This window comes from Xiphophorus maculatus, chromosome 13 (genome assembly GCF_002775205.1).
Source record: "Xiphophorus maculatus strain JP 163 A chromosome 13, X_maculatus-5.0-male, whole genome shotgun sequence".
NCBI classification, from domain to species: Eukaryota; Metazoa; Chordata; class Actinopteri; order Cyprinodontiformes; family Poeciliidae; genus Xiphophorus; species Xiphophorus maculatus.
Window position 1 is genome coordinate 519,239 of NC_036455.1, and position 23,268 is coordinate 542,506.

The following is a 23,268-nucleotide window of genomic DNA, read 5'->3' on the forward strand; positions in this document are numbered from 1 at the left end:
TGTATGACCACATGAGGGCAACCAATCACAGAAGTGGCACCTACTTTTGATGGCTTTATTTTCCTGTTCCAGGCCAGACTGCCTGGAGCCGGAAGGCTGGCTGGTGCAGCATTAAGTCACACACTCACCACTGCTGGCTGTTTTATTAAAGAAAACATCTGATGGAGACAATGTTCCTAATTAGCTTCTGACTGAGAAGAAGGAGCTCTGCATGAGAATTTTACTAAAATTTAGTCCATTTTAATTTTTCTTTTTTTTTTTTTTTACTTTCATCCTTCTGTTTCTTTTTAAATTATAATTTCAGAGTTTGTTTGTTTTTTTCTTCCATCTTTCAAGTGGCAGAATCTTAAATGATGGCCAACAAACTGTGAATACAATTATAGTACAACGTAAAATAGATTTATAACTTTAACCCAAGTAAAGGAAAACTATTTTATTACTGTTAGAGTAAAATTTTTTACAAATTGATGTAGCAATGAATATAATACATTTTCTTATTCTTTAAATTACTCTTAATATGACCCAATCCCCACTGCAATACACAGATGGTACTTATACTATATAGAGCATTTCTAGGCATAAAGAGCACTTTCACACACATTCATGCACAGATTGGTAAGCAATTTTGTTTTAAGTGCCTTGCTTAAGGGCATATCGACATGTGGCAGTGGAGGAAGCTGGAACTGAACTTATTACTTTGCAAGACAACTACACCACCTACTGATTCACAGTCAGTCCTAATTAATATGACAAGAAGTTTCTATAAATTAAACTTAGATAGAAGCTTAAATTAGATTCGATTTATTTTTGCCATCCCCAACAAATTAAAAATCTAGGAAATCCAGGTCTGCATAAAAGATCAAATTCAACTCAGCAAACATTAAATCTCTACTGACTCCACATGCAAAAAAAAAAAAACGCCGCAACTGAGAAGTCATATTTTTTTAATGTGATGGTTTCTCCCTTGCTAATACCAGCCTGGCACATCTCGCAAAAAGAGAGAGGGGGGGGGGGGGGGGAAGGACACAGGTACAATTTTTAATAAACAGCTGCCAAAAAGTCTTTATTCAGTCATAACGGTATGCTGCAGAATGAGTCTCTCTGCAGAAAGTCTAAACTGTAATAACACCAGGAAACGCGAAAAAGTAAAACACAGCTTACAACAAGAGAGATGGCAGTTTCTACACACAGAGATCACAGGAATAAAAACATTACAGTTAACAGTCAGTCAGATTCTTCTCATGTAGAAAAGGAAAATCTTCATATACTGATAGAATCCGTTTTATAATGTGGGAAAGAATATAAGGAAATGTCAGAGGTGCAGTGGAACATACATTTTGCGAAAGAGAAGGTATATATTGCAGATATTTCTGTATGTTGGTTTGATAAATATATCCGGACTGACTCAGTGTGTGACACTGACGGCTGCTAGTGTGTGTGTGTGTGTGTGTGTGTGTGTTACAGAGACGTAGACCATTTAAAATGTGCAGAAAGCGAACATTCAGTTCAAACATGGCTTTGTGTGTGTGAGGTCCAAATCCCAAATGTACTATTTGGGATACATTTTGATGTTTTTTTTTAGTTTTATTTTTTTTTTTTGGAAACTAACTGCTGAGGTAAAAGTGAGGGTTGATGCCAAACTCATATCTGAACGTCAGCTTTGCAGAGGTGGCTCAGCATTAAGAGGTCAAAAGGCGGAAAATAGTTTTATCAGTTCTAACTCACCATTTTCTTATAAAGGTTATTCTTTTTTATATATATATTATTATTCTAGATTAAGTCAAAATCTGAAAACACAATGAGAGCAGTGGTGCTGCCAGTCCTTCCTAGATGCTCTGTTCTCCATTTGACTTATTTAGGGTTTAAAACAGATTCATCAGCAGATGGATTACTATATTCCAAAGCAATAAGGTGCCGATGTAAACCTGTTGAATTGGAGACTAGCTTTATTTCTCATCTAAAGCTTTGAGAAACTAATCCAGATGTTTCCTCTAAACGTCCTTCATTCAAGACTAGTTTTAAAGATCCAAGAATTGTAGGAACAGATTGTCTTAACAGCCACACCAGACCTGGTAAAAATAAGGTTCTCTAAACTTTAATTTAATCAACATATTAACTTTGTAGAAATGACAAACTGCTGCACCTTAAAAAAAAAACAAAACACAGAACCATAAGTACCCAGCGCTGTCTGAAAATATCTATCCAATAATAAAGAACACACAATCATAACTGTTCAACTTTTCTACATTTTCTCACAACAAACATCTACGGGATCAGTATTTTAGGTTGCAGAATAAGACAGAGACGTGCATAAAGGAAACATCTGGGAAGTGTGCTGTATTCCGCCCCTTTACTCTGACAACCTTAAATAAAAATCTAGTGCAAGAAATTCCCTTCACAGGTTAAGACCAAGGGCCATCGCTGAGGGGAAGGGCAATCAGAATAACAATCTACTTTACTGATCCCTGAAAGGAAATTGCTCATTTGTTGAGAAGCGACTCCATCCAAAAATGTCAAACATTAGCAATATAACCATAAGTAAAATAACTATACTAATAAAACCTTACAGCCTCTTTTCAGGGTTCACCTCGCCTCTCAGCCAGAAATTGCATAAAGAATAACCTAATGTAAGCTTAATTATTATTTTTTTTTTTTTAGATATTATTTAGTTAATCCACTGTTTTGAAAGAAAAACAAAAATCTTAGTTGAATTTAAAGCAATCTCATGTTGTTAAACTTTCTTTTGCCAACCTTGAACTTGTTGCACAGAATCCAGGAATCGGACAGCAGCGATTAAGGCCAGCTGACCTCACAGATTGAGCCCGCTATAATAAAACCCAAACTGAGCTCCCTGCTCGCTGAGGCCGGAAGTCCTCTCCATGCCTTCATGCTGCTGCTTAGAAGCAAATCTCATCAGTCCAGAGAAGCAACCAGAGCTCCTCCGCTCAGCTCTTATCTCGGTCCCCGGTTTGAGGGCGATGCTCTGCAGCTATCCACGTTTATGATGATTAGTCACACTGGCTGGTACGAAGCGCGCCAGCGGGAGGCTTATTGGGCTGATAACGCGACAGCTTGCGCACTGAAATGTGCATTACGGCTGCGAAAAACGCAGAAAGATTGTTTTTTGGGGGCGGCGGGGGGGGCTGAGACGGCGGGCTTTTGTGCGCGACGAAAAACAAACAGGAGGAGGTGTGAATGTTGCATTGAGCAGATGGGTCGTACCTCGGGAGGCCACAGGAGCGACTCCCCGCGTCGCGGCAAGGCTCGCAGCTTTAAGCAGAGCTCCTCAACCCAGACATGAGCAGCTTCCATGTCACCCCAGGGTGAGACCCGAAGCCGCGGGGACATTTGTCAGGCGGCGAGGGAACAAACCGCTCTGACGGCAAGGCATCATGTCCAAGTGCGAGTGTTTGTCTGAGATGGTGAAGCTCTGGAGCCCAGAGATCTTCATACGGTCCTTTTTGCATATTTATTCAGTTTTAGCTGTTTTTGTTGTTGTTGTTGTTGTTGTTGTTGTCAGACTTGCATGGTGCAGATCTTCAACCAATATCATAATATCCTTAATATCATAAATAACCTGACTAAATACGATAATCAAGTCTCCGATGATGATTTTCATATGAAGAGGAAAAAAAATAAACAAATTGAAAACAAATTTTTACCTCACCTCAAATCATTCCTTGAGATTAAAAATCTTTTTTTTTAATTATTTTGTAAGTGGGTTGTGACAAAGACTACCAAAACAATTTTAGACCATTTTAAACTTTGACAAAAACGGTCCATAAAAAAAAAAAGCAAAAATATCCAGTGATTGGAAATGAAATACCATGTTGATATCAGAGGGGAATGAGCAAATAAATTCAAAATTGTAGGAACTCAAATAACTCATCAGGACACACGACTGGAGACAACTTCTGTTTCCAAAACGTTCTTAACTACGCTCCCTTATTTTCATCTGTTGCATTAGAAACAAAGGAGGGGTCTGCAGGCATTTTATAGCTTTTCTAGTTTCCACATCTCTTTTCGACGAAGTGTAAAAACAGATGCCACAGCTCCTAAGTGGACGTTTAATACGAAACATTGTCTTTTCCATGTGCCAGGGAAATTATGTCTAATTTATTTCTGATGTTTTTCAGTCACTCTTCCTAATCTTTATGAATGGTAAACAAATTGTTTGAGATTTTAATTTGCTTGCTTATGGTTTGGTTTAGAAGACATTTTAGCTTCTCCCTCAGAATACATTTATTCCACTCAACTATCACCACTGCTTTCATTTGAACATTTCAGAAACACTTTTTAGAATTATTTCTTCTTCTTCTTTTTGTTTTTTTTTAATCCTCCGTTAACGAAACGAGATCCTGAGCTTCTCAGTATGCAATAATACCCGCTCCGCCGTTCTCTACTGACTTCCATCTCTGTGCAACGTCAGATACGTTTGAGTTTGACATTTTCCAACCCAGCTGGGTCACCGAATGCACTGAGCAGGACGGGAGGGAGATAGGCTGCATCTACAGTTAGGGTTGGTTGTACAGGTCAGATACACATAGAAAACATTTACATTTCGAGGCTTTCAAAGGATAAAAAAAAGAAAAAGTCAAATGAAATTGTGCCAAGCTCCCGGAGGGCGGAGAGCAGCCTCCGACTGACAAATTTGCTCAGGGAGGTTTTGTGAAATCCACACGTTTCTGCTTCCCATGATGGCCATGATGGCCTAACAAACTGGAGCAGGCCAGTACGGTTCTAACGTCACAGCTGTTTAAGTCAACCAGTTTGTATCTACACAGACAATGTAGCTTTTTTTATTTTAAACTTAAGCAAAGATGATGAAAGTTCGGATTCGTCAGCACATTTTTGTGGACGTTTTTACACCTTTTCATCCGAAATGTAACGGGGCGTCGATGAAAGGTGTCCTTTCAAAGTGCTTGGGTAAACTACAACAACAAAAAATAAAACCATTGTTTTTTGGGGGGGGGGGGGGGTTTCTCTTAACACCAATTATAAGCCCTGGGAGCAGCTGAAGTTGGGCTCAACGCCCACACTGAGGCGACACTGGCTGTTCTCAACCCGTTCACGGTGCTACGGCACACATAAAAGACACTTATATAAAGTCACTACTTTACTTATTCGCATGCACATGCTGCATTAAAAATACTTAGACCAGAGTGGTACACCGTTTGAAGAGAAAAGTGTAAAAATCCAGTGCGACAGTCATCGAGTTCTTGAGGTCTATGTGATTTTAATTATATATATATATATATAAAAAGAAAACAGCCAGTGAGATGATCCTGTCGGAAGAGAGGGACGGTCGCCGCTCTCTGTTGCATATTCAGGTTGAACCCCAGGGAGCTGTGTCACTAATGCCTCTGAAGGAAAACAGCTAATTAATGCTGCATTCAAAGCCAATAATGGAATCAAGGCTGATGAGAGCGGGGTCGGGGGCGGGGGGGTTCTTTTTTCTTCCATTAAAAGCCATTAATGTTCACCCACATTCAACACTGAAAGGGAGAGGAGTCCCGCTCAGGTTCCTGTGGAAGGCGGATCATTTCACCGACTGTTTTGGTGAAGGAAGCTTCCTTGATTTCCCAAACATTCCCGGTGTGCACCGCGACATTTCCTCGCACGGTGGTCTACAGAGCCCTTGCGTGAAAGGGAGAGAGAGGAGTCATGTTTGGGAAAACAAAGATGACGATCGCACAATAAACGACACGTGGAAAATTCATCGTCGTAGTAGTTGGAAAAAAAAACTACAAGTTTACAAGTTACAGCAAAGAGTAGAAAAGTCACACCCCCAAATATCGTTCTGGAACCAAAAAGAAAGGGAGAGGCCAAAACGGGTCTCCCTCCGTACACAACGCACAAGACGGATTTCTTTGCATCACAAATCTATTGACTCATAGATACAAAAAAATTTTTAAAAAAGCAGAACTCAGACTAGCCAGCACCAGAAACATTCCATCGTCGTCTTCGTCCGTGTGCTGCTGACTGAGCAGGCACACGTCCCACAGTTTCAACACGCAACGTGGTGAAACTCCACGCTTATCAAGGCACATTCAACACTCCTCCAAATATACTCAGACTGAAGATGATCCTGGAGCAGCGACACACACAAACACACACACACACTTCTGGTCATGTTGTTTCGAAAACCTTGAGCACTTTGCTAAAGTTTTGTCACATTACAACCACAAATGTAAAACCGATGTGTGTCACTAAGAAATTCATCTGATCTCTGAAGTCATAAAGTTATAGCTGACCTGGAGGAATCCAATGAGCAATTTGCTATAAGCTACAGGGGACAAAAGTGAAACATGTAGAAGATGTTTTGGTCAGAAGAATGCCAAAATTAAACTTATTGGCCAAAATGCAAAATGGGGTGGAAAGCTAGCTCTGCTCATCATCCTGACCGGCTCATTTTCTAGGTCAAGCAAAGTAGTTGCAGAATCATGCTGTGGGGATGCTGTCCTTCAGCAGGATCAGGGAATCTAGTCGAGTTAATAGGATGATGGAGGAAGGTAAATAATGAGGAATGTTGGAAGAAAGCCGGTAAAGAAACTTAAACCTTCAATGGAGGTTCACCATCAAGACAACAAAGTCACAGCTATTATTAAATGTTATAGATCAAAGCATATTTGTATAAAAAAAAATTAAAGTTAAAACCTCATATTATTTGCCCATCAAGCTTAACATTTGTGCACCACTTTGAGTTGATTTATCTCATTAAATTCCAATAGAACAGACTAAAGTTTGAGGTTGGAACGTGACAAAAACTGAAAGGTTCAGGTGTGGATACTTTGCAAAGCTGCGTATAACAAGTGGCAGAAACGACTTTAGTCTCTGTGACTCATTTTCACATTCCTGAATAAACGAGAGAATGAAGAAAACCGAGTAAAAGTGAGAGAGAGACTCTCCTCTTTTCATCGACAGCAACACTTGCACAGGCAGCCAATAAAAAAACACAAACACACAATGACCCATAAAGATGGCAGGCGGTAAACCTGACCACCACATGACTTCTAACTCCTGCAGAGCGCCACCTGTTGCCAGCCTGCAGAAAGCAGGAAGCTCTGTGTGCAGGGAGGCAGATAAAGATGCCTCGGACGTTTCCTTATCGCCCGCTGGGAGGGGAGGCGGCTGGTTAATCAGCACCCACAGAGCCGAGAGGAACTTCCTCAACAGAACAAAAGTCTCTTCGCCACACCAACCATGAACAACGCAAACAAAGTTTTGAGAGAGTACAGTTCTGGATACTGGTGCACACTGATACTGGTTAGATATACTGCACTACGGCTTATATTGTAGCTTACTGACCTATATACGGATGATAGAGGATATATTAAGTGTCAGTTTCTTGTCACGCACAAGTGTTGTCGTGTAGCTAAAGATCAGTTACATAAACCAGGACTCCATATAAAACTGTCAACAACATGAGCTGCAGTTAAAGCCATCGCTGCCCATAATTACATTGGACACATGGCCAGAGTCCACCGTTAACTCAGAAGAGGCGAGTTTTACAACACCCATAAGCACAACAACGCAATCTTTGTTTTATTCTGCGCATAATTCACAGCTCAGCCCTTCATTAGGCAGCACAGAACAACCTGCAGCTCTTTGCAGAAAACAAAACAAAAAAATCTTAAGTATTCAGATTAATCTCGCTGGCCTTCTGATGGCACAGTTTCCTATCGTCCTTGCCAGAAACCCCCCCAACCTCCGTCCACAAGATTTGGAGGTTGAGAGATCGCTTTAATATAAATAAATCAGATCAGATGCTGTTAGGCATCATTAGAAATATTTTTGGCCAGGTTTTCCTGAAACAAAGTGAATTATTCAGGAACTCCTACATGCTTCAACATGTTCATCTGATGGTTTGGTAAAACGCCAACAGGACCTGCAATCATGGTCAGAAAAACCAATTTGTTGCAACAAAAGCGAAATAATTCAGACATTCCTGGATGAAAACACTTATTTTATTCTCTCTGGAGCTTTTGACTGCTTCACATGGTCTTCATCAGACGTTTAAGTGCTCTGTTGAGGTTTAACCATGCTATTTGTAGCTTATACTCATAATAGCCCAGATCATTCTGAGAGCTCAAGGCTACAGAATGCATGCAACACCTGCATAGAGGCCTGCAGCAGCCAGTAATGTGATTTTGGCCATTTTAAATGCAACAAAGCCAATAATATTTTAACTTGCAGGTAACAAAGTTTTTTGAGGCAATAACAAAAGTATTTTGCCAAAAACATAACACATTTTTGGCTATTTGTTATATTGGTTTGTGTAAAATTTTAAAAATCCTTAGAAAATGTACTGCAGCTAATAATGCTAAAGTCTATCCAACAGTATAATTCAATGTCTCCAATACGTTTGAAGAGTTTTTGCAGTTTTTTTTAACCATTGGTAAATCAAAAATAGCTGCAGTAAATATTACACTCATATTCATTTATAAAAACTATGCACAATGCAGCACTCTCTTTCCTTTACTGAAGATTGTATGAGCCAGTTTGAGGGATTGTACAAAACCTTTGTTTTTGTTAGCTTGGATATGGCAATTAACAATGTTACATGTAGAAAAAACACATGTCAAATTTCTGTTACATGCATCTGGTAGTAAGCGGTTCTAAATTTCAGGAAGAGAATAATTCTTCCAGTTAAAATGGAGTCTTTCCTCTCCACTGTCGCCATGTGATTGCTCAGTATGGGGGATTGCTGCAAAGTTAACGACTCAGTGCAATCTGCTGGGATAACCGTGAAGAAACCTTTTACTAAATGGTGTAATAAACTGAACTTAGCTGCACTGTACTATTAATATGACTCAGTTAGAATAAATACTTACATTTTAATCTGCTTATACTGTATGACCACACTGAATTATTTTTGACAAATATTGACAAATTTGTGAACTAGTGTCAAATAAATAACTGACCTAGATTTGCTACATTTGCAAAGGAATTTTTAAATGCTGTGTGAATAATTAATAGCCAGCCAACAATGTAATGACTTTTCATAAGCTGGCAAAATATTATGTCATTGTCATAATCTAAAACATAGATCACAAGATTGTAACAACAAACTTATTACGTTGCTGGCTTTATTACATTAAAAATACAAAAATGATTACTCTACTCAGTTAAAGTCTTCCTTTTTTCAAATCAAAACACGCTAAGCAATACTCAGGTGCATTTATATATTTTTATCCTAGAGAATACTAAAAGTGTATTTTAGAGACGTCTCATGCCTGTACAGTCTTTAAGGCATCAGATTTTGATCCACCGATGAAGACATTGTGTCATAGATCAAAAGCTCAAGAAAATCAAATAAACAAGCCATTAATAAATATTAGTCTCCCTCCAAGTTAAGTGCTAAAATGTTTTACTTGTGCCTTAACGCACTTCAGCGTGCCAACATCTGATGGAAAATGATCCGACTACTTTGAACTCCTGTAATCTTCTACACGTGCAAAACATTTTTATAACAAACGTGTCCTTTATTACAGTAGCATAATTTCATACTGCCAATATGTGAAGATATATGTAATCAGGAAGACAGCTCACATTAAGAACGTTTATCTTAAAATCACTGGCTCTGCAGACCGAGGTTGTCATGAGATGTTAACATTTGTCTGATGAACCAGATCTGAGTTTGTCTAATTATCTTGCTTAAAGACTCAGCCATGATGACACATTTTCAAATTTCCAACAGTGTCCACCAAGGTTTTAAACGACCATTTCGTGGTATTTAAAACTCTGAACAGTGAGCGTTGAGTATTTATCTCCATTTCTTGTCAAACCAAACTGGGATGATTTCTACTGGAAAAACGCAATCTTAGTCTCTATTGAGACCAAAGCACACCGTTCCAGTTCAAGTCCAATGATTTTAGTGCTCTGTGTCAATTATTATTATTATTTCCTCATCCAGTCTTGTTTATTGCCGCTCCAAACTACTCAATTGCTTTGACTGTAGATATGGCCATGTTTAAACAAGCAGCTATTTATTTGGAGCTAATTAGTTTCCAGAGAGATTAGTCTGAAATGCATTTACCTCACTTAATAGGAATGTTCACTTATCTTTCCCATTTTGAAGAGCGGCTAAAAGAAATCAGCCTGGATCACATTACACATCTGAATTTGTCTCACTAAATAAGTATATTTAAATTAAAGGTGTTTTTTTTTTTTAAATTACATTTTTTCATTCTGAAATAATGCTACTGCAATAAAAGATGAATTTATCTTCAGGCCTTTTCCACATCTTCACTGCGATGTGTGGAGGGCGCCGTAGATTCAGGCTGCGGTCGTCACTGATTTGTGTCCGGACACATCGGCAGGCTTCAGTCAGGGTGTTTTTTATTTTCATGTTCTCTACAGCAATATAACAATGTGTACAAAAATGGAATCGATGCGATCAGAGGGAGAAACAGCACTGCGTGGATATTTATAGCACCTCTGTTTCTCCCCCCGCCGCGGCCACAGCACCAGAACCTCGACCTCAGCGGGCAGAGGCTCGAAAAGCACCGTCAGGCTGGAGCAATCTTTGTGCCGTTGTTGACGAACGACGCTCTCGGCACTGTGAAGCAGGTCGGAAGATTCCAGGAACAAATCCTGGAGTTTCCAGAGGGAGCTGACAAATACATTAGCAAGAGCTCTTTTGAGTTTTATTTGGAACAAACCAAAAATAAACAGTGTTACATTAGCTTAACTTTAGCCAAATCTTGTAAAAACTGAAACAGACTAGCGATAATGTCTTGTGAAATTAGCTGCCCGGAAATGCCGCCGCTTTGTTTATATCCAGCTTTGCCAGCAACTCTGAGGACTGCAGGGACTCGTTCCTGGAACCTGGACTGCGGCTGATGCCAAGTGTTTCCAAACTCGAGTGGAGAAGAACGGAAAAGCACCACAGTGGTGGAGAGAAAGCAGTGGGAAGTACACGAAACAATAATTACAAATTGAAACAAACAAAAATAAGGAAACATTTTCAACTCGGCTGCTAACTAAAACATCCATGAACTCAGATTGGACCCGAGCGAAACCGGTGACACTTCGAGAAAGGTGTGCAGCTCCATGCGACTTCGCCTGGAGTTCCTTCAGTTTCCCACGCTTGGATGGAAACACAATTAGACTTCAATCATCTGTGGGTCTGGGATACGTTTAGCGGATTAGTGGGAACATGAAGGAGCACCAAGTGGGTCACACTTGGAGACAACAGCACAACAAACTGAGATTGTAATGAGTTTCCTCCTACAGCCTCCTCAGAAGAACATGAAAATAAAATGAATAAACAGTTTCTATATATTTATATGCATATACATATGAAAAAATAGTGAAAGGAAAACAGCATAAGCTCTTTTTTTTTTCCAGCTTTGAATTTAAATGTTTCTCTTTTTCTGAAACTATATAGATTTGTCCTTTTTTTTTTTTTTAAACAATATGTTCACATTGTACAAGGGCGAATGAGCTTTGAAATAATCTAAATGTAACGACAGAAGAAGCACAATGATTCGACATTAAGGCTGAACAGCAAACTTTTCTCACAACCTGTCCTAAAAAAAAAAAAAAAAGGATTCAGATGAACCGCTTGATCTATGAGTTTAAAAACAAAACGAGCATAGAGTGATACACAAGACCTCCATATATACAGAAACAACAACAAAAAGGACAAAAGTAAGAGCTACGCCTGCAGAAGTGGAAGTACAGAATGATAAAATGGCAAATGCGAGTTTATCAGCTGGTGTTGGTTCATAATAACTGGTGTAAAAATGGCTGACAGAAGTGCAAACCAAGATTAGAGCATGCGTTTAAAAAATAAAAAGACACGTAAAGCAGGGCAAACGCACAAGAGGAAAAGACGAGGTGCCTGCTCCTCCGACTCCGCGTCTCGTCTTCAACACGTTTGTTTGTGATTCACAACAATGTAATAAAGTTGACCTCGGACCCTACGTTGCCTCTGAGCCAAAATGGAACATGAAATTCAAAGAACAGGTTTTCTTTTGGGAAAAGAACATTTCTTCAACTACAATCTGAAGCTTAGACTGTAAATCTGTTTGCATGATGGGAAGTGAGTGGATAAGTGCAGTGCATGGTAAACAACACCCAAGTGACCTAATAGGGTGCCGGTCATTCCACCAGTTTGCCATTTTATACTTTTTTCATTTGACTTTTGCAGGTATGAAAAAGAGCCATCTGCCATTGAGATGAACTGGGAAAACATAACGGCCAGAATCTGATGATTTGAGCCAGATCGGCCTTGACCAGCGACAAGTCGATTGGAAATGAAAAAAAATCCTCTCTCTTTCAGAGAACAGTAGCGCTACCATGGTCGCACTGACAACACTCTTCAGTGTGGAAGTTTCTATAGAGTGACAAAGTCTCGAAACGGTCTTTTTTTCAGGAGCAGTGAGATGTTTCAAATCGTCATGAAGACAAAAAAGGTTAACAATTAACCAATTGAACAATGTTCCAGGAAAGAAAACAAGCAGGATTTGCTAAGTGATATGCCGAGGTAACAGCAATGATTTTAACAATATAAAGCGGGTTCCATTGTCCTTTGTAATCAAATTAAAGATATCTCTTAAAAGGTAAAAAGAAAAAAAAAAGTATTTGTTATGATTGTCACAATGTTTTATACGCAAAGTAACCACATTAAGTTTTGAGGTCTGGGTTGCTAGACACTTCCAGCTTTCCCAACCTTAAGGTGACCTTTATGTCAATTTTTTTCCAACTTGAAACGTGGACATTTTAACTTCTGAGTAAAATTTGACTAAATAATTAAATTACATCATCATAACGGATAACAGCTTTTTCCCGTAGGACAAACTGTTTTAAAATCGTTTTTCTGTATGACGATTCTTGACATGTGAACTACAGCAGTAATCACTTTAAAAGATTTTCAAAAGATTTTGCAGCTACTGCTGTCTCTCTCACACACAGTGTGACGTCGCCTCTCATATTTATACAAACAAGTAATGATTAACAATTCACAGAAGAGGCAAGAATTGAAATATTTTGAATTCTTATACATTATTTAATTATAGTTCTCAGAATGAACTCAAAATCTTGCAACATAGGTATCGACATGTAAAACTTGGCAGAGGCAAGTTGGTGCTTTTAATGTGATGTATAACAATCGCCTTTGGGGTTTAACTTAAATTACTGTATTCTGCTGAAAGGAAATGTAGCTGTGTGAACAGAATAAATATGAGAAGGAGTTATTTTATAGTTATTTTGGTTTGGTCACACTTCATAATCACATTTTCTAAGAGTTTAGTGGCCCAAATAAATAACAGAAGTGCAGCCAATAGAAGTAGAGTGCTATATTTCATAAGGCAAAGATAAATTACTTAATACGAGCATTGAGCATTTTTAAAAAATTGATTATATGTCATTCATTAACATGCCTAACTGACAGAAATCATCTGATAAATGGTTGAACATTTTGTTTATGGGGATGAAATGCCAACATGTAGGTACAAAAATTCTGGTACAAACTAGCAAAGTGGTGAACTGACCCAGAGCTCTTACAACTTTTCCCTTCACTTCTACAAAACGGCGTATGCAACTATGTTGAGTTTTTTTTTGTTTGTTTTTTTGCTGTTACATCTCATTCATAGAAACCATTTTAATAAGAAACTGAGTTTACATAGTGGTATAAATCTCTTTTTTATATATAATTAGTGCAATTCTTTTGGTTTTCAGCCCTCCTTGCTTTTGCTTACAGATAATAAAGATGCACCTTTGTAGCATTTGTAAACAAGGTTTCCCGTTTCAGCGGTTCCCTTTGGAAAACTGCAAAATGGACTGGAGGGAGAGGGTTACTTATCTCTGCATCTGGTGAAAACATGTTGCTCTTTTTATGGTGCGACTCCAAGAGCTGCCAGGGAGTTGTTTTTTAGAACGGGTTTTTGTTTAAAATCTTCAGTTTGATCCCATTAAAACGAGAGCAGAAGCAGCATGCTTAAAACAAGAAGTAAACATGGCACAGCAACAAAAGCCCCCCCAAAAAACCCAACAAAAAAGATAAAAAAAAAAACAACCCATGAACAACATGACAGAGGAAAGAGGTTTTGGTACAAAGTTCAGAAGCTGCTGAGATGGAAGCGGCTCCATCTCAGCAGCTTAAACCCGACGTTTAAGCTGCTGGTTCTTTCACTTTGAGAATCACATCCCTGAACAACAGGAAGGAAATGACTTGAATAAGCAGGTTATTGTTTAAGTGCGATGTGGTCCGTCTGTTTTCCCTGACTTAAGTTTGCATTGATCATTCACCTTGTGTGTGTCTCTCGCTTCCTTCTCGTTCCCGCCTTTTATCCAATCCCCTTGTGTTCCCGTGGAGTGCTGAAGGAACAGGAATGATTGTGACGTCGGTGATAGAATATGACCTCAAAACGTCCAGAAATGAATCAAAACGAGGGCAAGGGTTGAAAGAACAAAATAAAAAAATTAATTCTCCTCCAATGTTCTTCTTTTGGATAGAAAAGTAAAAGTCTTCTTTTGAATCTTTTTATTATAACACGAAAACACTTTTTGGTCTTTTTTTTGTTTGTTTGTTTTTCCTCGATTGCTTCTTAGACAAGACTCTCCATTTAAAACCAGAGCTGTACAAAACTAGAAAGATGCAACACTGAACCCGACATGAAAAGATCTATTTTTACACCGCTTAGCTGCACTGGGGTTTCCCTTTCACTGGGAATGACGGGAATGGTGGAGGCAGAATTAGGAATCCTGGACAGAACCGGGAAAAAACAAAAGGGAAAAAAAGAAAGAAAGAGAAGCCGCTCTGCCATCCTTCATTTGCCTCCGCTGCTGGAAGGGATTCGCTAACGTGGAAGAGGGGCCGGAGCTTGACGGATAGTTGCGATTCTGGGCTGCAGAAAGACCAAGTGCATGCAAAATGAAGCCCCCTCGCTCCACATTTCTCTGGCCGACAGCTACGGCGCCTGCTGCTGAGGCGTTGCATTGGTCGGCTGGGATCAGTCGGTGAATCTCTGACAGGCTTTCTTCCAGCGGCAGGCGGTGCACCACATGTCGCGGTTTTCCATCCCGTACACCTTACGGCACTTCTTCCCCTCGCCGCGCACTTTCCGGCTGGGGAGGTGACAAATGGAAACAACCCAAAAAAGGTCATGATGTGGTGAAGTAAACAATTAAGATCCATTGTGCTAATGTGCAAAATAATTTTCGTAACAGGCAGCAAACCGGACTCTTTGAGGTGCATTTTTTTTTTGCAGATAATGAGCAGCGAGGGTCCGGTACCTGAGGGCAGTGGTCGCTCTAGGAGGGGACGAAAGGACGGCGATGGTCTGGGACCGCTGCTCTCCAAATCCTTGGCTTTTAGTGGGAGACACCTGGACAGAGGACACAGAAACTTAATCATGTGAAGTGAAAGGTTAAAAAAAATCAACAGAAATATTTTAACACCAAAATTTGGATTGCATTTAATTGCAAAATCCTCCCAGTGTCACACCTCTAAAAATTATGTTGAAATTAAAGTTACCAAAGCATTTTAGTAGCTTTTATTAACTTTAAGTGATCCCTTCTTCCCTGGCTATAAATTTTTCTTTTTTAAAAACAAATAAATTTACCTTCTTTTTTTTCCTACTCTGTTAAACCATTTCAAAATCCCCATGTTTCATAAACCCAGTTTTACAGATTTTTCTGCATAAGTTTCAAAAACATTATGACAATAAGTGAACAAAATACTCATCAGTTTTTATAAAAAAAAAAAGAAGTGTATTCTCCATTTTCTTTTTGCCTTAAAGTTAAAAAAATCATTAAGACTTCAAAACATCTGGACTAGACTGTCACCTTTTGTAAGACCTTCAAAAAATCTAAATGATAAAACATTAGGTGAAAAATTGAGCAAACTAAGAAACAAAGACATTTTCAGATATTAAATGCATTGTCTTTAAAATTATGGAACAAGACATGAAATCAGAAAAGTCTAACATTTTTCTATCCTCATTCTGCGGGCGGAGTCAATGTACTTTGAAGGCTGTATAAATAAACGTCGACATTCCCTCACCGTGTTTCCTGTGAAAGTGACGGGAGGAGACTGCCAGGAGATGCTGAAGCTGGAGCTGTTGGTTGGAGTGAAACTGGTGGAGGACGAGTTGCTGCTGCTGGAGGGGATGGACACCGGAGCTGTGGCCTAAAGGACGAGATTCAAATGTTTTAATGTTTTCATGCGATGTTGTAAGTCAGACGTTTTCTCTTCATTTCGTTTAACAGCTAATATTTCCTCGCCTGATAGGCGTGGTCCGTGTGGATGAGGTAGAGAGCGCTTGGAGCGGAGCGGCTGAGCGGGGTGGTGCCGCCGGGGTGAGGCTCCTTGGAGTCGGACGGGTGGGCGGGTCGGTGGGAGTCCGGCTGGTGGTTGAGAGGGGCCAGAGGAGACGGGGGCGGCGGTGGGGGAGAGATGACGGAGGAGGACACAGGCGACAGGCTGCTCAGCCCGTCGGCAACGGAATCCGTGTTGAGCTTGATTTCTGTGTAGTAGAAATCCTCCTCGCCGTCGCTGCAGTCTGAATCACAGTTACGCCTAAAAAAGTGACGCGTAAAGATTTAGAAAAGCATGTCAGTGAAATCTAATGTCAATTCACGCGTCAACATTAGACAATTTATCTTTCATTCTCTCCGTTTTCCCCTGGTTTCTCACTACATGACCAGGAGTTTTTATGCCAGTCCATAAATGCTGACTATTTAGCATCTGTGTGGCTCATAGAGCCACAATGAGAGCTGTGGTTAACTAAAGTTAGTGAATGCTGGTGTCTTACCCCAGGTGGATGGTGCGGATGTGTCTCTGGATGCCTGCAGTGGTACTCAGCACCTTGCCACAATTCTTCCACAGGCACTTGAACATCACCTTCATGGAGTTCTGCAGGAAACGCAAAACAGAAACGTGTTAATTCAGATTAAAGTGATAATCTGACCTTAAAAGTTGACTTTTGAAGTACAGATGAAAAAGCAGCATAAAGCTGTGGATTATTGACTCTGCCACTAGCACAGACTAAATTCATTTACCTAAAACAAATAATAAACTTTAATTGATATTTGTTGCAGAACAGATATGGCATTTGGAGGCAGGAACAATTAAACCAGCTACTCAAGGACTAAAGTAGAGTCAATAAAGTGAAACTCTACCCACTCTGCCTCTGAAAGAAGTCCTCAAAAATCATCCAACAGCAGCCTCTTGCTGATGTTTTATGAAAGTGTATGACTATGCAATATGAAAAGACTAGATGGGTTTAACCATCTAGTCTTGGGCAAGAAGGAAACCATGATCCTGTGAGAAAAACATGGAGGCTCAATTTCGCCAGAGAGAATGTAAACAAAGACCTGGACTTCTGGATTATTGTCTCTGGACAGATGAGTCTAAAAACTGAACTGAAGACATGTTTGGCATAAAACAACACAGAATAAAAAAATATGCGACGTATTTTTTTGACAGAAATTTACTCCTCCATGGCCACAAAAAATTTTTTCTTGTTTTTTCTATTAATACTGTTTTTTGTTTAGTGAGTCAAACCAGGTTAGTTTCGGTACTGTAATTAAATCTCTCTATTTTCCTAAATTAAATGTGAAAAATATACTGGACATCAATATGTGAACATTTCTTTAAAAAATACAAATATTTAGGTTGTCCTAATTATTTTACAACAGTATAATAATAATCAGTTTGGTTCATTTTTATAATTGCTGGGAACAATAGTATTTTCTCTGCTCGAACATGGAGGTCTTATGTCTAATAGTAACTCCACTGTTGTTTAGGTCACACTGAGTCAGGAAGCAGCTGCAACAACGATAAAACAACCTCTCAAACTTTGAACTAGTGATTAATCGGTTGCTCTGCTAATCAGGATGACAATTTCCCTTTACTGACTTAATCTCCATGCGCTGATTCTTCCAGGGCATCAACCGTTAACCATTTCACAACGACGGCAACCAGAAAATAAATAAGTAAAAATTGCAGACACATCTGTATTGCAGGCAGCCTTGCCTGTGGATATGATAAAAGACGAAGGTTTTAATTAGACCTGGATTGTGTTTTCCCCATTGCAAGGCAGATTAAAGAACAAATCAACTTAAAATGAGTTAAACATAAAAAGAAATCTTTAGCAGCTGCAAGAACCAAACGTATGGCTGCTCTGCTCTCAAAAAAAGATCCGACTTGGTCGTCATTTATTTTTTATGTGCACACCAAAATTGTGGAGACAATAAATTATTTACATACGTTACACTGAGCAAACATGTGGTTCAACACTTATGTTACCAACAAACATATGTCTTTCTTCTGAAACCTCAAAACAGGAACATGGATTTTAAACCAAATTTCTCCTCAGTCTGAGTCGAAGCTGCTGTGTTCTTTACAACATGCTGTTTATCTGTCTGCCTTTGACATATGGGGAGATGTTTGTTTTCGTTGCCTCTGTAATTCAAAACAGACTTAACATTCCTTCAACCCTGAATCAAAAAAAAAAAATAAAAAAATGAAGGAGGGCTGGGGTTGGATAAGCAACTTCACCGTGCAAACATTTGCCTCTCAAATATCCGTCACTGGATACACAAGCCACTTGTTAATCTAAACATTGTGGTGTTTAAGTGTTATTGATATTAAAGAACAGCATTTTTAATAGAAGATTACAGAAATTGCAGTGAAATTAGCTGGTTAAAGGCAGGTGAAAAAGGCCTGCCAGACATAAGATTTCTCCTTGTGCAGATGATATTTAACTTTTTATTTCAAATCCCTATTTCAAGTCTCAATGAAACCAAAGTAAAAATGTTTCAAGACACAGAAACTCATTTGGAGGTGCTGGGGTCATGACTGGGTTTTTCCCTACAGCCTCAAGCTCCGGATAGCAACTGAAGGAATGAGATCGCCAACAGAAACGACTGAAAGGTTTCCTCCACAAAGTGTCTCCCTTAGAGATAAGGTGTGAAGCTCAGAGTAGATATGGCTGCTCCATATCAAGAGGAGCCAGTTGAAGTGGTTGAGGCATCTGGCCTCCTGGACGCCTCCCTGGTGAGGTGTTATGGACACGTCCCAGCAGGAGGAGACCCAGAGGAAGAACCAAGACACGCTGGAGAGACTGTTTCTCGCCTGGCCTGGGAATGCTTTGGGATTCCCCCGGAGGATCTGGCCCAAGCGGCTGCGGGGACAGGGAAGTCTGCTTCTCCCTGCTTAGGCTGCTTCCCCCGTGCGCCGACCCCGGATAAGACGAAGACAATGGACGGATGGATTCAGTCAAGGACATGTCCCTCGTCTCCTTATTAGGTTCTTCTCTCTCTCTGTCTGTGGATAAAACTACAGTCAAACTACTTTCACTGAACAAAAGATTTCACCCTGCACACCGCTTCATCTATTCATGAAGCGATGCTGGACACGATTCAGCCGGTGTGCTGCTGTCTTTCGTTCATTTGCTGTAATTACATCACTGGTTTCCTCTGAGAGACTGTTTATTGTTTTCATGCAGAAAGAAAAAAGCCCCTCAGAGTTTCCCTCCCTGCTCTTCTGTCAATCAAACTTTTGTTAAAGAGTCTGATTTCATTTTGACAAGATGCCCTCCCCCGGCTACACACACACACTTCATAGCAGAAATGCAAGGGCATGGCAATCATCTGTCCCCGGAGCATTGTTTTGTCTTGACTGTGTTGTGTGTTACGGAGTGTGTGCTCCTGAAGAAACCCTTCACAGTTAATCAGGGGCTTCAAGTGGTATTGTGCTGCCAAGAGAAAAAGACCACAGGAGGTGAACACAGATTATCTGCTGTGAAGCCTCACCGCTACATATACCACAGGGCGGTGAAAAACAATTTGATTTATAGAAAAACACAAATGCAACAGTCAGGCAAAGGTAACCTGAGTTAAGAAGGAAAAGAAGAGGATTTCAACTGATGGTTTTTACTTATCGAGGGTAAAGAAGCTATCCAAGCCAAACATTAACCTCGGTTTTCCTTAACAGTTTGACAGAACTGAGCATACCTGTAGACGGTAAATACTTTTCACAGCTTGTATAAGTGCATCTTCCCTTATGCTCAAACTCCTCCAAGTTCTTGTTTAACTTTTCATCTGAGACGTTCATCCATCTTCAGCTTTTCCCATTTCTAAAAGTTTTTCCACCTCCCACCGAGACCAAATCCATCAGTGCCAAAACTCCAAGAGGGGACATGAAGCCAGAATGGTCTTTTGTGTTTCTCTGTTACAGATATAAAAATCATTAAAAGGTGCAATGGGGCAACTGAGAGGGAAAGGAGAGCAGTAAAAATGAAGAGTGAAAGTCTTCATTTTCACATTTTCACGCGACGAACATAAGGAGGTAAAGAAAAATTGCAGTGAAAGAGCAGGACAGGAAGAAGGAAAGGAAGCAGAAACGAGAGACAGATGGACAATCATGTCAGGGAAGCGGAACATAGCAGCACCGATAAGAGGAGGAAGCACAACACGACGTATACCTGAGAAATAATAAGTGACAGTGAGCTGTCAGGATGAGTGAAAATGAGACAAAATGAAATGATGGGTGAGAAAAAGAGCACTGTGTGTTTGTGTGTGTGTGTGTGTGTGTGTGTGTGTGTGTGTGTGTGTGTGTGTGTGTGTGTGTGTGTGTGTGTGTGTGTGTGTGTGTGTGTGTGTGTGTGTGTGTGTGAAAAAAAGCAGTATGTTCCATCTTGTTCCGTCCCTCAGAATGTGGATCAAAATCAGGCTGAATAATAACACTGATGTGTAGAGGAGATGTCCATCTGGCAGGCGGCAACTCAGAGTTCCTGCTCTTTCGTCTTCTATTAGATCAACAATGTCTTAAAATAAAATAAAAAACACACTTTTCTCTTTAATTATGCCCTCCATCTGGACTCTATAGTCATCCACACCCACACTTAACAAAAAAAAAGTTGTTTTTCAGAGAAAAAGCTGTTTTGTTTAACTTCTACACCATCTTATTATTTGGGCTTGTTTCACAGTCGCAGAACCTGAGGAACTTGACATTATTAAGTAGATACAGAATTCCTGTTTGGACATAATTGCTTAATAATGAAGCAATCTGTCTGACAGAAGCTTAGATGGAACTTGTTCAACTACAGCCCAATGGTCCCAAAAAACAGCAACAGATCGCAGCAAAATGGCTGAGAAAGAAGCGAATTGAGGTGTTGGAATGGCTCAAAGTCCAGAATAAAAGAAGAAACAAATGTCTGCAAATCTCAGAGCTGCAGTAATGTTGCATCAAACTGTCACTGTAAATGCTGTTTGTAGTTACTGCTGTTAAATGTGGTTGTATCATTTGATGACTTAATCACTTGCCTAATAAATATTACATGGTGGAATCTGTTGTGTGTTATAGGAAACTTTAGAGCTTAAAAGTTAGTTAATGATCATTTTCATTACGTCCTGACATAAGGGTGTATTTTCTTTCCCCCTCTGCTGTATTTGATGTTAGGACAATAACTTACATCAAAAGTAGTTTTAATCCATTTATTTTCTTGCATTTCAGCTTCTGAGCTGATTTAGTGAACTCACCTTGCGCTTGCGCGGGATGGGCTCATCGAACAGCAGACTGCTGCCGTCCTGCTCGTCCAGGCTCGGGTCCTCCACCCCCGGCGGGTTGGACCCCACGCCGCCCACACTTGGCACACGGAAGGGCTTGAAGCTGTCAGCTGAGAGCGGCGGCGAAGGCGTGGACGGATTGGACTGGTCGCTGGGCGCTGACCAGCTCCAGTAGCCTCCTGAGGAACTGTTGCTGGACGGGGTGAAGGGTCCAGCAGAGCCGTTGTCCTTCCACGAACCGCTGAGGCCCTCTGCGGAGATGGACGTGGAGAGACGGAGGAGGACAGGGTAGAGGGACGAAAAAGGACGCAGGATGATACAGCAATAAGACGATGGAAATGGCTTGAGATTTTTCAGAGTGCGCTCTGGATTGTTTTGCCACTAAAATGATAAAAAAGTTTCTAAATTTGTAAACTTATGGTTGTTCCCCCAAAGTCTTGCAACAAAAATTGGTTCTTTGAATTATTGGCTCACAGGGACATTTCTGATTTTATGTTTAAATCATGTATTCTATTCCACTTCACAAAATAACACAATAAAGTCCAAAAAAGCAGTTCCAACTAAACAAAACATGGGAAAGGAATACTTTTGCAAGTCGTTGCGCTTTACATGGTTGACAAACGGAGGAGAGTCATGTAAGTTCAACTTCATTTCCACTTCACACAGACGGAGCCTGAACCTATACAGTTAACTTCCCCGTTCTGTGATTCCACCGAGACAATAACAAGGTCTTGCTTTTATAGATCAAAGAAACATTTCCTTTGAATACCAACTACAAAAGACATCTCATTTTAGCAAAAAGATATAAGCCGGGTGAAACGTTGAATATCTGTGTGTGTATTTAACAGAGTTAGTGAGAGAGACCCAGTTTTGCTCAGTAAACAGCTTCCCAGCAGCGAATCTCTTCTCTCATACTTTTACTTTACCGCAGTAGTACTTTACAAAGACTTCAAAGCGTCTCACCTTTGATGTAAAAAAAAATATGCATTTATGTTTGAGGTGGAAAAAATGAAGTATAATAAGCTAAAATTCAATTATTACAAGTGCATTTTCAAGTAAATGTCAGCGTGAACGTTCATCTAACATCTGTTGTTGCTTGAACCTGCTGCATTTTGTAAAAGCTAATTGCACATTTTCAAATGCATGGGCGGGGGTGTGACATCTGCATAGCAACAGCCACTTAAGGCTGGGATCTCAAATCAAGTGACGGATATATGTAGAGACTGGCGTCATGCTTGGTTGAACGGACAATCTTGTGGTGGCATAAATGGAAAAATTAAAAATTGCAGCACATGTTTACATTTTGGATTCCTGCCACTGTGGTGAGTGGCACAGCTCCAGCATGTGTGTGCTTCTCCGTGAATTTTCCCAAATTCACTGATGAAGCAATCCAACAGCACAGCAGGCGGTGGTAATCTATCAACCAAAGCTTCTGCGTGCATTCGCAAGATAACAGCTGTGAGGGAGGGAAAACATCAGCACGGAGAGGAGCATACAAATTACTGGGTCGGTGTGAAGCAACCTCTCCGTGTTTTGTGGACGCAGAGACTCCGCTTTGTCTAGAGCTGCATTTGTCGGACGTGCAACTCACCGCTGACTTTGACAGGCGGACTCCTGACCAGCGGGCTGGTGGAGAGGCTCGTCAGCACCATGGCGGCCGTCACTTTGTCCATGTCCACCTCCTCCTCTGACCGTCTGTGACACAGAACAGAAATGGAAAAAATCATGAGCTTCTTCTGATTCCAG

General features: G+C 40.2%; 1 protein-coding gene across 2 annotated transcripts in view; it reads right to left on the reverse strand.

Moving 5' to 3' along the window:
- Positions 1–1,581: 1,581 nt before the first annotated feature.
- The window catches only part of znf704 (zinc finger protein 704), a 66,138-nt gene continuing 44,451 nt past the window's right edge, over positions 1,582–23,268 (reverse strand). For both annotated transcript variants that reach the window (XM_023344898.1, XM_014476091.2), the window contains exons 3-9: positions 23,114–23,217; positions 21,496–21,773; positions 16,764–16,864; positions 16,234–16,528; positions 16,013–16,138; positions 15,244–15,335; positions 1,582–15,075 (exon numbers count right to left, since the gene is read on the reverse strand). In XM_023344898.1, the coding sequence (XP_023200666.1) occupies positions 14,961–15,075; positions 15,244–15,335; positions 16,013–16,138; positions 16,234–16,528; positions 16,764–16,864; positions 21,496–21,773; positions 23,114–23,217 (1,111 nt within the window). In that variant the 3' untranslated portion in view covers positions 1,582–14,960. The remainder of the gene's footprint in view (positions 15,076–15,243; positions 15,336–16,012; positions 16,139–16,233; positions 16,529–16,763; positions 16,865–21,495; positions 21,774–23,113; positions 23,218–23,268) is intronic.